Genomic DNA, 17,153 nt, shown 5'->3' on the forward strand with positions numbered 1-17,153 from the left:
TTCTATACCCACATATATATGGATAGTTCAAGTCCAGGCTACCTGGAGTTAGCCTTCTGTATGGCACTTAAGAGATCTTTAGTTAAGGCTTTTAAAACTCTGAAATTCCATCTAAACAAAACTACACTAGTGACAAAATGTGTAATTTTGGACTATTCCTAGTTTATAAAAAACTCTGTATGTAACTAAGGCTCATTCTGAAATATCAGTGTGAGATAAAAATCCAATTAATCTTCCATATTTACTTTCCTTGGCTCTATGCTTAATATTAATAAGGGTATATATCCTTATACATATTTATTTCCTTAATTTTTAAGTAAAAGTCCATCTGAGCACTTACAGTTCAGTATTTAAGTGTTTAAAAACAGAATTCCACATGGAGAAATTGCAACTCAAACCATTAAAAGCATAGATACACGGTACAATCAGATGTGGAAATAACTCATCATTCACCAGTTAATGACAGTTATGCTTTCAGAAGAAATTCCTTCTGCACAGAGATCTACATCAATTCCCCAGGTATTCAGAGTTCAATAATGACATTTAAGACTAGTACTTTACTTATATGCCTGAATCAGAAAAGAATTCTTCTGAAAGCCTAACTCCAGTAAGAGCAGTAGAGCTCAGCAGTTCTGGAGTCAGCTAATTCATATATATATATATATATATATATATATATATATATATATATATATGCATACATAACTAAAACCCTAGCATTTTATCTATATAGATAAAAGTACATGCAACCTAGATCATGGTTGTATATATGTGCATCATTTCAAATGTAACACTGTATATGAGAATGGTTACTTCAAGAGCTGCATAAAGATCTACAACTGAGCTAAAGCACCTTTAAATCTGTAGCACTAGGTAAAAACTGTTTTAAAATTATCTTAATGCATGCCAGCTGGCTAGCAATGGATATGAATTTCAACAAGTAAGTTATCACTTACTCCCCTCTTCCCAGTAATTAACTTCCTACACTAGTAAGTGGTGGAAGCTACTTTCAAAATGTTACATTCAAAGACAATTCAGGTTTCAAAAGACTGCAGTGAAACAAAAGGGAGATTGCTACAGCTTTCCCTTCAAGGTAATTAAAAACACTAAATTTGTAATTTATAAAGCATATTCTCCATTTCCCTCAGTGGCAAATAACTGTAACAGTGTTTTAGTAGATAGCCCTCAAAGGATCTTTAAAGTGTCATTCTAACAACAGCAATAATACAATAAGGCTATGCCTTTCTGCAGCGGCCTGACCTTCCAAGTTAAAAACCTTCAAAGACCAAAACGAAGAAAAAACTAAAATCTAATTTGTCCTTCAGAAGCATGCATAAGAAAATGAAAGGCAAAAGAATTTTTTTAAACATGCATTTTCAAGTGTCAGTATATTTCCTACATTTCCATACCTGGAATGACTTTTTGTAGAAAAACAACAGTTTAAGTTAGATGCTGTGATTTATGATACCATGTCCTTTCCCACACACCTCTTTTTCAGTGTCTATATAATCACAAGAGATGGTTCTCAAGGTGACCAGTAACACAGTGGTCTCCAGCAAAAGCATTTCCAAATCCAGTATTTTGTGAATAGCATGCTCTCCACTTTATGAGAAATGACACAACTGATAAAATGAGCTGGCTCATATGATGTGAAATAAGACCCTCTCCTTTTTATCTGGTTAAGACCAGACCCACAATGCATTTTGTGCAAAATCGAAATCTCATTTTCTTCTATGGAACAAAGGATTTTGTTTAAACTTCATTATACAGATTGTTCAATCACAGACAGATATTGTTGAGAAGGTACATCTAAAAAACCACAGCTACAAAATGCTTCTGTGTTCCAATAAAATTGTAACAGACTAATTGTTAATACCATGTATTCCATTATATCACACCACCACTAATCTAGTATCAGAACAGTGCTGAAAGATACGTAAAAGTCAGATTTCAAATTATATAGTTGTTTCTCTACATAAGACATTACAGCTAGGAAAAGTGACTGGCTATGAGAATAAAGCAAGAATGGCTAGTGCTTTAACTGCATCCCAATGGCCTATCTACTCTTGATTAAAAATCCTAGACATATAAAAGACATTCCTTATTACCCGAGGCAATTGGGCAATATTATTTTTCCTGTATTGATATAACAGTTACCAACAGCTGTTGGCTACTGATTTCCTAAGTGGCACAATTACTGTCAATTACATGCATTTAACAGTGTTAGAAAATAAATACAAAGAACACTTAATTATCTTTAAAAAATTAAATTGTTTACACAAAGATATCTTCACACTTTGCACCTTCCAACATTTAACTGTTCATCAAAAACCCCAACAAGCTAATTGACAGAATTTAGTTTTACTAAAGAAAAGAACTGCAAAAGTCCAAACTAACAGATTTTTCTTCCTAAGGGAAATAGGATTTCCACAGTAATATTAAAAAAAAATATTTCTCTTTCTGGTTGTAAATTATTTGGATGAAAAGGTTTTATCAATTACTTTTAACAGATCCAAAACATGTAACAAATTCTTACTCAGCGTGAAAATACCTTTGGTAAGAAAAATGGGCCATAAGACATGACAGCTATTCAAAGGAATTAAATTTGTGATACATTACCACTGTTCCATTATCTGGCATCATTGGTGTTCCCATATTTGCAGCTCCTTCTGGTCCCATGGAAGGACCAGGACCCATTGCAGGGCCAGGTAAAGTTCCTCTGTTGTTCATATTCATACCCATCATTGGAGGAGGGCCTTGGTTACCAGCAGGTGCTGGGCTAAACGCATCTATGCAAAACAATCTATACTTAGAGCTGTCCTATCTTAATTTTACAAAAACAAACAAACAATTTACAATATTTAAAAAGCCAAATGTACAAGACTTCAAATACTTGGAAAAAAATATATTCTTTGAGACTGTACATTTATCTCAATCATCTGCTTTTAAACAGATTTTAAATAATCTCTATTATTCTGCATTACATAATTTGCCTCATGTATTTGAAAATCCCAACTTTTACAGCTAAATATAGCTGTACAATTTCTGTGCAGGAACCAAAACATTCATATTGCATCTATATGGAGGATGCACACCACAAATTTGCAAAAATCTCAAGTGATTTTACAGGTATTGACAGCTATAAGGCAACTTGGCTCTTTAGGGATCTTAACAGATGAAATGTACATTTGCAAGAAGTCTTCTACCAGTAGTATGTTAATTGATATAGTGTACAGTAGTGGTGTAGTCTAAGGCCTAACAGCAATAACAGAGATGGTACTTAACTTCACAACAAATTATTTGCAATATGGAATAAATAAAATCTTGCATTTAGTCGTAATTTCTTACGGTCTGAGTACCAGAAAACTAAGTAGTTTTGTTAGAGCTTGAAATGACAGTACAATCTCCTCCCAAAGTCTGAATCAAAGAAGTAGAAGGAAATCTTGAAAACATATTCTGAGAAGATAATTTAGCTGTAATATTATACTTAGAAGCATCACTCTGCCAGTACCCACTAACCTACTGAACACATAGGTAAAAATGCCTTCATTGTATTTTCACATGTTGCTATAAGAAAACAGACTGATGATCTACCTCACACCTTACTATTATGAAATATCAACTTCAAGGCTGGTGTTGATGCATTCCTCCCATTCCCCACAAAAATCCATCCTCTTCAGCCCAAAGTATGCATTCAAAATTTGGTAATGAAAGAAAGCATACCTTCGGCATTTAATGTACACTTTAAGTATACATTTTCATAATATAAAGAAATATGACACGTTGCTAGACTAATGAGCCTGTTGTTTATATCTTAAAAATAAAATCTCTCACTTCTCACCACAACTACACTTTTTAAATAATGAATAAATAAATACGTATCATTCAAAGAAGGCCACTTCACACAGATTAAGTACTGTGACTATCCGCAGGCATGCACCATTACATCTCAATTATTTGCCTGGAGAACACCATGTCACAGCAGCCAGTGAAACCATGGCATTCAAGATATTGCTGCTAAAATTGAAAACCTGGGTTTGATCACATATACATCAGGCCAATCAAAAACTCCTTAGCAAAAACAATGCATGCTACACAGTAGCACATGAGAAGTGCCAAATAAGTTTACTACAAGTGACAGAAATCCTGTAATTTTGAAAAGCAGAAGTCTTTGAGCTTAGTAATGAAATAACTCCTAGACCTCTCCCTATAACATTAAGTCAAAGGTTGGATGCTTCTTACCTATCCATACACATGGGCAGTTCATGCAGCAGGTAGAAGACTGGGCTACAATTCAATAAAATTACAGGAGCATATGCTCTAAAATGGTTTTTTACTGTCACCCATTGAGTTAGATACAGAAGGAAAAGAAGTCTAGACTGCCAATCTAAGGAGAAACCTTTATTCTCAGAGTCTAGAAGCACTCTGCAGAACTATCATGATGGTAGCAGCACTTAGTGCATGCAGTAGTGCCATTAACTAAATGCTGAATTACTTGCTATTAGTTTGCTTATCAGCCTAATTAAACTGAGCCAGACGGGCACTCACACTGTGTGTCACTTATCTGTCAACTGCCACAAAGTTCTCATGCTCCATACCATACAAACGTAGCCAGGGCGGCAGATAGCAACTCATACTATCAAACCTAGAATTTTGAGCCTGTTTCAGGCAGTCAGATCTGAAAGGAGCAAAACTACAGAGTATAATGCAAGGAGAGATTGGGGCCCTGTATACTTTCAGCAAGAGGCCACTACAATAGATTAGCTGTAACTCAGAGGTCCTCCAAAATCCTCCTATCTCCAAAGCAGACCCTAAGAGACGCTAAGAGCTAACCACTTAATTGTCCTTTCTTTTTGGTGGGACACTGCTGTGAGGAGTTCATTTACAGGACTATGTTCAGCAACAGATGGAAAGCAGTTTTAGTGTTCATGCTACAATGCAGACACTAAAAAAAAGTCCTTTTCTGCAACGTGAAGGTCTGAAAAAGTCCACTCTAAATGTCTGAAATGCACCCCACAAGAAAGTCCCTCAATGCAGAGATGGTTCCCCAAAAAAGCCCCTTTTCTACATATTTAAGTTTATAATCTGCACTGAGCATTACAGAGCCAATTAAATGCTTTGATGAAGTATACATATTCTCTCAGAAATTGTTTGTCACAGAAAGCTGTAAAAATGAGCAGTTCTGCATAAGTCGGCACTTATTAAATCTGTCATAGAGGTACTCTGCTTTCTAAGAAAATTATCATTCAGGTATTTCAGTTATTAGAGATATTCCAACTCCCTCCATCCCACATTCTAAAAAGTTGCAAATGGCACAGGTTAAGTTAAAAATAAATGGCACAGGTAAGTTAAAAATAAAATTACAATCCCAATAGCTAATTATAATCCCAATAGAAATATTAAGAAAGGATGCTACTGTCAACAACTAAAGTTCTACTATTTAAAGGTCTACTGTAAGGTTTTGGGGTCAATCATTTTGGTTGTACTAACGGAGTTAATATGCTGGGAAGAAACCAAAACCTCTATGATGAGTGAACTTAAAATCCAGCCTCTGTAGAAATAAATACTACACTTATTTGCTATGGATATTTTAAAGTAGCAGTTCAGTGTTACTATAACTTTTTTGGGATTATACAATTTATTTCTAAAAGTATTAAGTTTAAAATCAAGTTGTAACACAAAACTTAGAAAGCAAGACCAATAACCACATTTTAAATCTGCACACAGAAAGTGTATTTTGTGGATCTGGACTACTGGCACAGTAGCAATATTTACAAAATCTTCTAACTAAATAAAATTTTCAAGTATGATGCAATCATATGCAAGAGTACAACTATAAAAAAAAAGAAACTACAACTCAATTTATGCTTCAGTTTAATATTTGTAGATAACTTCACAATGTCCTTCAGAATTATTTGTAAATAATTTTCATCATCCCTGAAAGCACAAGCCTATTTCTATTTTTCAGCTATAAATGTGTCTCAGTAAATGCAAGGAAATAATGAATAATGTGTTCAAAATTTGAAGCAGATTTCTTACTCTATAAATTCCCATTACTCAAAAGGTCAACTGAAATTACTGAGTTTCGTATGCACTTTCAATTTTAAAATAGATGAAAAATAGTTTCATTACTTTTCTTTTAATTACCACCTTAATTTATTTTAAACTACCATTAGGAAGCTTCCAATAGATTAACAGTTCACACAGTTTAGTTAGATTTGGTGGTTTTGAAGAAATATTTTAAGTTTCAGTCTTGTTTAAAAGCAGATATTCTGGGTAAGTAAGATTCCAAACTGTTTCAGTCTGCATACATGGAGCAAGCACTAATTATTATACTTTTCTATTACACAGTACTAGTTTTTAGTAGTAGATTACACAGTGATAGATTTTAGCAGTGACATTGTTTTAAGCTGCAAGTGCTAACAGAGAATATTTGCAAATAAGAGACTCAGAGGAAATTGGTAGAACACCAAGCACATTATTCATTTACCACACCAAGTACGTCAAGAAGAACTTGCCAATTTTAACCTCCACTATCGTTTCACGGCATGCAATTACAGTCATAATTTCTTTGAATCTGTAGTCCCTCCAAAATGATGCCAAATATTTTTAAACATAAAATTCCTCTTTTGTATCAGATAACTCCCAGAGCATCACTTGTCTCTGATTTTTGTTTCTCTTAACTTGCACATCATTTTTTTGCCATGTATAGTCAAAGCAGTAAAAGAAAGATACACCGGGGGTAGGGGGGAAAAGCTACATGAAAGCAATATATTTGTTGGGGTTTATTTCCTAATATTGCTTACTCCTTTTTTACCAGTTGTCAGTAATTAATAGTGCTTGAGTAATATGTACAGTCCCAAAGAAAAAAAAAATTACATTACAGAAGCCTTTTTCCTTCAGATCCCTACCTCCCATGTTTATTGCTCCACGAGGACCCATATCACCCATTCTCATTTCCTGTTCTCTCTGAAAGTAAACATAGTTTTCATGGTCAACCTAGCATTCTTAGAACTTAAAACATTCCCATTTACTCCATGAAAATAAAAATGTTAAAGTTTCAAAAGTTTCCATTGATCAAAAACAGTGCAAGGAAAGACATCAATTAGACTCCTGATTTTTAAAACATCAAAGGGATGAATAAGTTCAATGTAACAATGGTGTACATTTTTGCATAATAAAGATTAAATATCCCAAGTTTCATTTATCAGATGCAGCAGTCTAAAGCTCCCAAACAGTTATGTGATCAACCACTAATGAATCCATCTTTATGGAGTGTTTTTATTAATAAATATTTCTATTTTACCTGTAAACAAACAGGTCTTATTATAATACTCGCCTAAAGGCCACGGTTCAATAATAAACTGATTTCATGACTCAAAAATACTTGTGCTGATTGAAAAACAAATTCTGATGTATTATATTGTGGTATATAAATTCAACCTACCAATTCATCATTGTTCAAATAGTTTTGACTTAACTTGCTGGTGGTATATTTTTTTAATGAATTATACTTTGCTATTGATGTTAGTTCAGATACTGACCATCCTTTTAAAACCAGCATAAAACTGTAGTGTCACCAAAAACTGTAACATGCATTTACACTAAACAGACAAATAACACATCAAATTGATCCAGATTCAATTGATGGTCAGTCACCCAACAGCAAAAGATTTCTCACATTACTAAACATGTACCCCAGCCTGCTGTGAAACAATACTCAAAGGATAGTACCCAGAGTGGCAAAAAAAATCATCACTTTTGGGAAAACAAAATACTCCATCAGAGAAAATTCCAAGGGATTTCAGGATTATTGTTTACATCAAAAAGAACAAATTTTCAGTTCAAAAGAAAACAAAATGAAATTTATAAAAAAAATTCTCCCTAATTTTCTACAGGAATATTAAGAAGTGTTCTGCTTTTGAGTAAACAAACACACATGTGCTGAGAATAACAAAATTCAAAAAAACTTTACCTCATTCTGAAAAACCATTCCACTTATGATTCAAGAGCCTAAGTTCAGATACACTTTGAAAAGAAATCCACATACTAGGCAACTAAATCAGTCTATAAGTGACTTTTACATGGAAATACTAGTAAATCAAAATATATTCATCGTATCTGTACAGGTTCACAAAGTCTGGTTTGGTCAAATCATATTTGGGATGCCAAACATGAGTCTTCTATCTTCAGCCACTTGAAGCAGGAGACACTACTATTTGACAGAACAGAACCAACAGTTTATAAAAATATCCTGCTATAGGAAACTGCCATGAGATATATGATAAAGAGCTCTCAAGTCAACAATTTTGTTTGTGGTAACTCATATTAACCTGGAAAAAGTACTTAACATAAGAAGAGTACATACTATTTTCAAAAGAATATGGCTTAATGTGGAGTGGAAAAATAAGGTCTAGTAACTAAAAGACACAGGCAGGTTTTAAAGTCCAGCAAAAAAAAGGCCATTGATGGAACACCAAGGAGGATCTCTTCTTCTGATCCTAGAACCCACATTAAAAATTTATCAGAGAACATGCAGCTACTCTGACAGACCTTTCACAGTAACATCAATTGACATTTTAAGTAAAATCAGCAGCCCCATGGGGACCAACCGTATCCACAAACTGACATGAGTTATTTACAAATCAGCATACAACCATGTTGATTATTAGTCTGCTTGTACACCTCAGTCTTGACATCAGGAAGCAGAAGAGAAAGTGGTGTATCATACCTGGCCCAAAATGATAGGAAAACACTGTGGCTATCAGTTACACTACTCAGATTGTGTGCATCCAAGCACGCCTATATGGTGGTGTGAAAACCAGACAAACCATGAACAGTTGTGACAAGCTTTCACTGCAAAGCAAAGCACCAGACCTGACAGTAGGCACAAACCTTACTTAATTCATCTCAGGTTAAACTGCAAGTTGGTTGATATTTGTTTTTTTCATGTGACAAGTGCCATAAGGCAAAGCTACATACAATAATGGCTAGATAAGGATGTTAAGTACAGAGCTGTAAAGCTGCCCTACTTACTAGAACTTAACTTGTTTTCTTTGTAAAGGACAGAAGCATTTGCAAGCTCTGACCTACACTTCCTTTAAAAAAAGACACTAGTCTTCCTCCTAGCAATTAACCATTTTTTCCCTGTCTTGAAATGCTACCAGCCTCCAGTTAACTGAAGTACAGCAAAGATGGGTAGAATCTACTTTTGTTTAGTCTACTTCAACATTTGTAAGAAAAACCATGAAGTAATTATTTGCCATTTTTTAAGCTTTCACTTTAGTGTTGAATTATTACAGTATAAACAACATTTCAGGTATAGAATCAAGACCCTGATAATAAATAAATGTTCCTTAAGGTCTCTGCTGCCTATTACTTTATCAACACATCTGCAAAATTAGGATGCTGCTGCTGCTTATAATCATTCCTACTGTTGTTGCATGTACAAAACATACCATGTTCCCTTGACTTTTCAGGAAAAATTCTTCCATACTTGTAACACAGAATTAGCAACTTTCTGCTTCCTGTCAGAGAAAATACTCAATTTCAACCATTAACAAGCAGTATATACTATCATTTATGTCATGAGATGTTTGATGTATTCAAAAATTCTATCTGGAGAAGTCCTGGATGGTAGCAAAAATTCAGTCCTGTCACACACAAATCAGGTCCTAGACAGCTCTTTACAATGTGAACATAAACATGTTACTACAGGTAAGTCAAGTCAACTAGTCCATGGGTTTTGCCCAAAATATAACCGAAAGGAATATCAACAGGCAGTTTGACACAACAGCTGAACCACAGCTGGTTGGTAATTCCAGCCCACGTGAGAGGTTCATTTTCAGATACTCAAGCCTTTTGCAGAGCTTAGCAATGATAGTGTTACATTCTCAAAGCTTCTTTTCCTCACTATATGACTTCCCATTCTTCTGTTCAGTAGCAGCCTGCTTCAGACCCTTCTCCAAAGCCACCCACAACAGGGAGTTAAAACTGAGCAGCACGAGAACAGGGCTAAACTCTTAAGAGAGAAATATCTGGGTGATTGAGAACCTCTGAAGTCACCCATACCTGAGAAATCGATCTTAACAGGAAGAGAATAAGAAAAATGGATGACATGCTGTTACAGGGAGAAAAGAAATCCATTCCACAAAAAGTGTGCAGGAAAGCAAAAGTTAAACTTGGCAAAAATCTGAAAAAAACATTATCAAAAAGACTAAGACAGCAAAGAAAAAATGTCCTATTGTAAAAGCACTGTTTACACAACTCAAACTTTTCCAAATTATTTGTTGCCAGGATGTTTTTAAAATACTTCAGAACTCACTAATGCAGACGACCTTCAAAAAGGCCCAATTCATCTGATTAATCTTTTAGAAAAACTGCTATGATGGCAACTATAGGATTATACTTACTAATTACTTTAGACAGAAACATTAAAAATTGTATTTCTCACAATGCCAACCAATTTTAACATCAAATGTAAAAAGTAGATCTAGACCAAAATATTGAATACACTCAGTTTTCAAAATATGTATTTAACATGTAGTATAGTATGGATTCTCTCCTTATTACCAAGTACTTGAAACCAGTTTTCCAAAGTATCTGAGGTGTATCATGTGCTATGTTCTTACACCTCTTATCACACTGATACAGCAGTCTAAATATACAGAGAACAGCCAAGGTGATTCTTCTGAGTTTGTTAAATATATTACACTATTTTTAAATGTTCTACAAAAGCATGAAACTAAATCTTTTGAAAAACACCAAAGAATTGATACAGGTCACTCTGCAACTAAAAATACAAATAGTCATAAACCTGACTTTTTTAACTGACAAACCAGTGCTACTTTTTTCCCTTAAAAATAGGCCTTGCAATTGCAGCAACCCAGCAAAAATTAAGCTTGTCTCCAAGTGATGCAATATTCATGGTAACAAAACTGTCAAAATTATGGTATGAAGAGAATATGGCAAGGAAAATTTTAGAACAGCAAAAAAGGAAGACATCTCAGAAATGTTATGATGGCAGACCATACAGTTTTCAATGGTGGCCAGAAGAACATGCAACTATTTACTTACCTTTCATAGTACAGTAACCACAATAATGCTAAGACATGGCATCTAAAAAATACCTTAGCAAGAAGAGAACACTTTCCCTGTAAACTTGAAAATTAATAGTTTCATCAGCACTTCATCTAGGCTATGTATGTAGAGCAAAATTAACAGTGCTCCTGATTCTCAGTTTTTTTAATTAACATGAAAACTGAATTTTATTTTCTAGCAGACTATACATGTCACGGGTATGACATTTCTGTACCTCTTACTAGAATTTATTACTCTCTTCTAGTCTGGTTTATTTCCTAAAGTTCCTTCTGGAAAAGAAAAATTATTTCCAAAGACCTCTAAATGAAGCATAAACCTTACTTAAATTGCAACTTACTGAAAGACACCTATATTTTAATGGCATAAATCATACAAGTTATTAAAGCTGCTAGTTAGCAATCAAAACTAGAACCTGGGGGATACTTTTGATTATGCATTATTTGTTTTTTTCTCAAAATATTCCACTATTTCACTCCAATTAAAAGAGCACTGGAAGTTAAGTGGCAGTAAGAAGATAAAGAAATAAAAGGTTTCCCTTCCATCCACCCCTTCTTGTCACCCTTCCCTCTTCAGTTTGCTCCTCAATTAAGATCTCTATGTAAGATCCAAAAGTTACAATATCCCTACATAGTCCATATACAATAGCAGTAAGTAATTATACGTGAAAAATACTGATCTTTCAAAATCCAATATTTGTATGTGTTCTTGAGCACTGAAATCAAAATTCATAGTTGATCCCTGCTCTGAGCTGGGCATCATACCAGATGATTCCAAAAATGTCTTCCAGCCTAAACTACTCAAAACTCCAGGAACTGAGTGACAGCGCTCACCCAAGAGTCTAAAAAAATATGAACTCTCTTACTTCACATAAATCTACACAAATACATTAAACTAGATAACAACTATAGTAAATGCAGCTATAAAACACATAGCATGCAGTAAACTATATAGTCTTGTTTTTAAATAGGAATCCTAATGAAAAGAATTTTCATTAGGTTTAGTAACTGTCACAAGGACTCAATCTTTGAAAAAACATACTAAGAAGGCTAGAGGAGATAAAGGCAATTTACTGCTTTCTGACTCAAGTAACGAATAAAGCTGATGGAAATGACTCATTAAGTCCCAACACTAAAAACCCTCAACATTAAAAAAGTATCACACAGGTAAAATCAGGAAATACAGATTGCATGAAATACAATCACACAGACATATTCCAGTAAAGGTTACAAATTGGAAAAACATTCCTAATGGTAGTAAAAACTACAATTACAGAAAAAAAAAATTATTACTAGTCCAGCATATTTCTTCAGTATTCCCATCCCTTCAGTAAGATGGCAAAGGAAGTATCAATTTTATTTGAAGAGGGGAATCTCTTTCAAAACTAACGGCAAAAGTATAGGGATGTATTTGTGAAAAACCTCTATGCACTACATCTTTGTTCTGTTCTTTTAGTTCTGAGAACAAAAAGTCTTCAACTCCTATGGGATCTCATTTTCCTTCTGCATCAGCTGCTAAGGATAGTCCTTTACAGCTAAAACCCACAGAGGAAAAAACACCCAATTAAACAAATGCAATTAAAACTCCTCAAAAGTATTTAGCATTGTAAATTGAAATTATTTAAAATTACTTTTACAGTACACTGTTAAACAGCTGTGAACCTCCCAGAATGTTTTGGTTTTGTCATTCTCTTACAGCTGGATGCAAAACACAATCTGAACTAAAGTTAGCTTCCTTTCAATACATCAATACTCACATGATGTTTAAGTCAGGCCTAAACTGACAGTTTTGAAAAAGAAAGCAGTTTAATTGCACTAACATGACTCTCAATACAAGACCTTTAGGGGATACATCACTAACCAGGAACATTTAATAGTCCTAAATATTAAAGAAAAGGTTAATTCTAAAGGTTAAAGACAATACTATTTAATACACACCAAAGTAACAGCTTTGTTTTACACAAGAACTCATACTTTCAGAATATATTACAGCTCAAAATTCAATTTACAACCTAACTTGTTAACAAGAAAGAAAATAGTCTAAAAGAAGCGAAGATACACCATGGAACCTATTCTGTTGATTATAGAACTTGGTTCCATATTGCAATTTATATCTTTTCTGCTTCATTATTATGTCTTGTAGTTAACTTGCTCCTTCACTGAATTTTAGTATTGCATTCAAGCCACTGCTTTAATATAATTTGTGAGCTTTTCTCCCATCTCTCTTATTTCCATTTGTTAAAATACAGTAAAACATTGTATATACAAGACCTACAAAACTGACAAAAAATTTCATTTTCTCATAACCTGAGATAAAAGTTATTCATCATCTAAAAAAAAAGGCACACAGAGAGCAAAATCAGGCCCTAAACAAACTGCATAATATATACAGTACCTAGGACCAAAATCAAAATATTTTAATTCCATGCTTCCAATCATCATTACATCACCTGTTCAGGTAAAGAAAAATCCTACCATATCCCTTCACTGGATATGAAGCACTCTCTGAGGATGTAACTGCAAAGGATACTTTTTCCAAATGCATTTGCTGTTGATGATTTGAGAGAAAACAAGCACAGAGGTATTCTGGCAAATTTTCCCCTTGATTTAACAACTACAACTCACAAGAGAGGTAAAAATCTGCTTCTCAAAAATTTTAGGCTAAAATTCAGAAATAATTTTCACAAGACAAAGGTGCTTAGAGAAGGTAACCACCTTCAAGAGATTTGGAAATCCTTTGAAAAATGAGATCCCATTATATCAATTCCCTTAATAGCAACTTTTTCAATTCTGCCAATTAATCTGGTTCTGCTGTAGTCAGGAGCCACCTTAGATTCATGGAACCAAAACATAAAAAAACTTCTCCCATTTCTGTTAGCTTCTTTTTTACAGTAACAGTAGAAAAATTAAAAATATAAATTAAATACAGATCAACAGCTGAACATAATACAAATATTTTTTCAAAGGCACTTTACTGTTTACTTACCCACAAAAGTACTTTCTAGAAGAAATATACAGTATATCACCAAGTTAATGACTGAGACACGTAACAATTACACTACATTCACAATATATTCACAACTTCAGAGGCATATTAGAGAATTTAATCTTAGAATTATTCTGGTTTTATACGAGCTGAAGAAATGTCAAAAGAGTGCATAAGTATCAAAATAAACAACCTGGCAGGCTGCAAATGATTTAAGATGCACTCTACTATTTACCATGGTGGGGGTGGACTTGAAGGACTACTTAACTGGTAACAAAGACTGGGCTAACTCTACCTTCATGCAGAAATGCACTAAAATATTAAACTGAAAATCAGGTGTTACAGAACAATGCTGCATTTTAAATTTCCCAAATTGTTATGTTTTCTTTGCACAAATCCCAAATCTATACAAATATTTAACAGAGTGAACACTGGATGAAGTCAAATGAAGAGTTTTCCCCAAATGCAAAATTCAATGATAAGATGAAGTGAAAGTCATCAATGTTTACTTAGAAGAGAAATTAATCAGCCAAGAACACCCTTTATCATGGAATGTTTATGTGAAAATCTACTTCTTAGTTGAAGTGCCAACTATAAGACTGCAAAATCAACTTAAGAGCACCACTAGTTATAGCCACAGTGCACTAAATATGACTCTTTGCCAGACTTCTCTAATATCAATTTTCCCTTACCAAGTAGATACATGTCAAATAAATTATAACATAAAAGCCAGTACAATTGTAGTTGTTAACTCATAATTAATTTGAGTTACCAAGTAAATAGAATATGCAAGTATTTGTTAAAAGGAAGCTGAAAGCCAAGGTCTTTCAATCCTACAAAGAGGTCCTGTAGGAGAAACTTCTAGCACCCATATAGTGTCTTTTATAGATGCTTACAACCAGAATAGTTCAATGTTTAAGACTTCTCCATTTATCTTATGGCCTGTCCACACATACAGCACACTAAATCATAAGAAAATATAAACAGAGAAGCATCAGTGAAACTTTCTGCGAGAAGCCAAGCTCCACAGTTTTTTACACAACTTGTCAGCCATTTCCCATAAAACTGGTGCAACATGAGGCAACTTGAACGAGGAAGATGCTCGCCATTTGCACAAACAAAGTTCTGACTGATGAAAATAATACATTCTTCCAGGCAATTCTAGTATTTCCATCAAAGGTGTAAAAAACTGGTCATCTGAATAAATCTATACAGATTGAGAACATTGCTTTCTAGCTAAATATCCTAACCCAAGCTCACACACTCTTAAGCTACACTGTCTGGTTTCATCAAAAATATCCAACAAAAGCTACTATTTTATTTATGTACAATAGACCCAAAGGTCAGAATTATGATAGGGACTCAATGGGGACCACCCAATCATTAGGGACAAACACAAATAGCTGGTTCTTACCTAAACTCAGAAATTCCCCTATAGTTAAAACAAATGTTTAATGATTCAGAAATGGTGGGGGAAACAAACAGGAAAACTCCATAAGTAAATTACATTTTAAAAGTATTATAAAACCCAGAAGCATGAAGGAAGATAAATAAAACCTGAAGATAAACAAAGCCTAATTTCAACATCATATTGTCTTCTTCTTAGAACAGACAGCTACTACCTACCCTGTCACAAAAAGATAACCCAAACTGCATTTGAGACCTGTAGTAAGAGCTTCATGTCATGTACAGAACAAAACTAATGCAAACATTCTTCCATCCTACACAATTCTAGGACTAAGCTAATGAGCCATTAGCCACTGCAGGAAATCCTAGTGGTGACAAATGTTTTAGTAGGGCCTGTTGTGACAGAACATGGGGTGACAGCCTTAAACTAAGAGTGGGTATTCCAGCTAGGTGAAAGGAATTTAAAAAAAAAACATTTTTACAATGAGAGCAAACAAATACTGGAACAAGCTGCCCAGACAGGTGGTGGATGCCCCATCCCTGGAAACATTAAGGACTGGATGGGGCTCTGAGCTAAGTATCAGATTTAAACTCCATTTTCCTCACAGATGATTTAATAACCCAAAACAAGCAGTACTTTCAGTGAAAAGAAAAAAATACTTTGACAAGGAGGCATGTGAAATATTCATGAGAAAAAAAATAAATATTTTAATTTTTAAAATAACATCCTGGTTTCAATAGACAGGTAACAGCACTAAGTTAATTTATATCTATTTCAATCAGTTTACTGCATTACTACTATTAACATTTTCTGCTCTGTGAGAGCTACTGAAGCAAAATGCTAGAGGCTAATCAAAAGGTCACATTTAAGAAAAAAACCTATGCGGAAGGCACTGGCTTGAGAGACAGACACCAGGTCGCTAAACAGGCTTCTTCACACTATGCAAGAGACCCATCATCAGTAGGTTTTCTCGCATGCAAAAAATACTATTTCTACAGAAATCTCACTTATTGCTTCTTGGGTGTTTTATTCTTTCTTTAAACACAGATCCCTTGAGCAAAGACAAACTGTTCTAAGCAGAGGAACATATTTGGGTTGCAAGTCTCAGTACCACCAAGCAAGACCTCAAGATTTAGAGAGGTGGATGAGTCCAAAATAGGTACCAAGCAGACAACTGAAACTGAGAGTTAGTTTCTTCTTAGTCTGGGTAAATACGTGTACAAACTCCAAGTCAAACTTAACTCCAGTAGCTGAAGAAGAAAAAATGAAAATTATTAAGGCAAACATTAATTTCAGCTTCTTCAAATATATATGGCATTTATCAAACACAACAATAAATAACTTTTTTAAGTTATATATATAATTTCCAAGTAATCTTGCTTGTCAGAATATGAAAAACTGAAGAACTCTGTTTGAGTAACTTGAATAAGATGATTTCATTTATCATTTATCATTTATTTCAAATTGTGAGCAGCAACAATTTCCAGTAATAATAGTAAAATATAGAATACAGACGTATAAAATCTGCTCTTGATTAGATTTTTTCATTTTTATCCATCAAACAGCAAAAGTTAAACACGCAAATGGAGTATTCTATAAACAAGTACAGATGCATTTGAGGTCTTTCTATCAATAACTGAATAAAAATGGCATCTGCTACAGC

General features: G+C 34.1%; 1 protein-coding gene across 11 annotated transcripts in view; it reads right to left on the reverse strand.

Annotated features, from left to right (window-relative positions):
* Window positions 1–17,153, reverse strand: part of PSPC1 (paraspeckle component 1) — a 57,842-nt gene that overhangs the window by 23,562 nt on the left and 17,127 nt on the right. For 5 of the 11 annotated variants that reach the window (XR_009485344.1, XR_009485343.1, XR_009485342.1 and 2 more), the window contains exons 7-8: window positions 6,912–6,969; window positions 2,620–2,789 (exon numbers count right to left, since the gene is read on the reverse strand). The exons of 3 other annotated variants lie outside the window; for them this stretch is intronic. Coding sequence is in view for 2 of the 8 variants with exons in the window: in XM_059838683.1 (XP_059694666.1) it covers window positions 2,620–2,789; window positions 6,912–6,969 (228 nt within the window). In the remaining 6 variants the exon portion in view is untranslated. Of the gene's footprint in view, window positions 1–2,619; window positions 2,790–6,911; window positions 6,970–11,792; window positions 16,741–17,153 lie in introns of those variants that run through there. 3 more of the 11 variants (XR_009485347.1, XR_009485348.1, XM_059838684.1) reach the window with 2 other exon arrangements.

This window comes from Haemorhous mexicanus, chromosome 2, assembly GCF_027477595.1.
Source record: "Haemorhous mexicanus isolate bHaeMex1 chromosome 2, bHaeMex1.pri, whole genome shotgun sequence".
NCBI lineage: Eukaryota > Metazoa > Chordata > Aves > Passeriformes > Fringillidae > Haemorhous > Haemorhous mexicanus.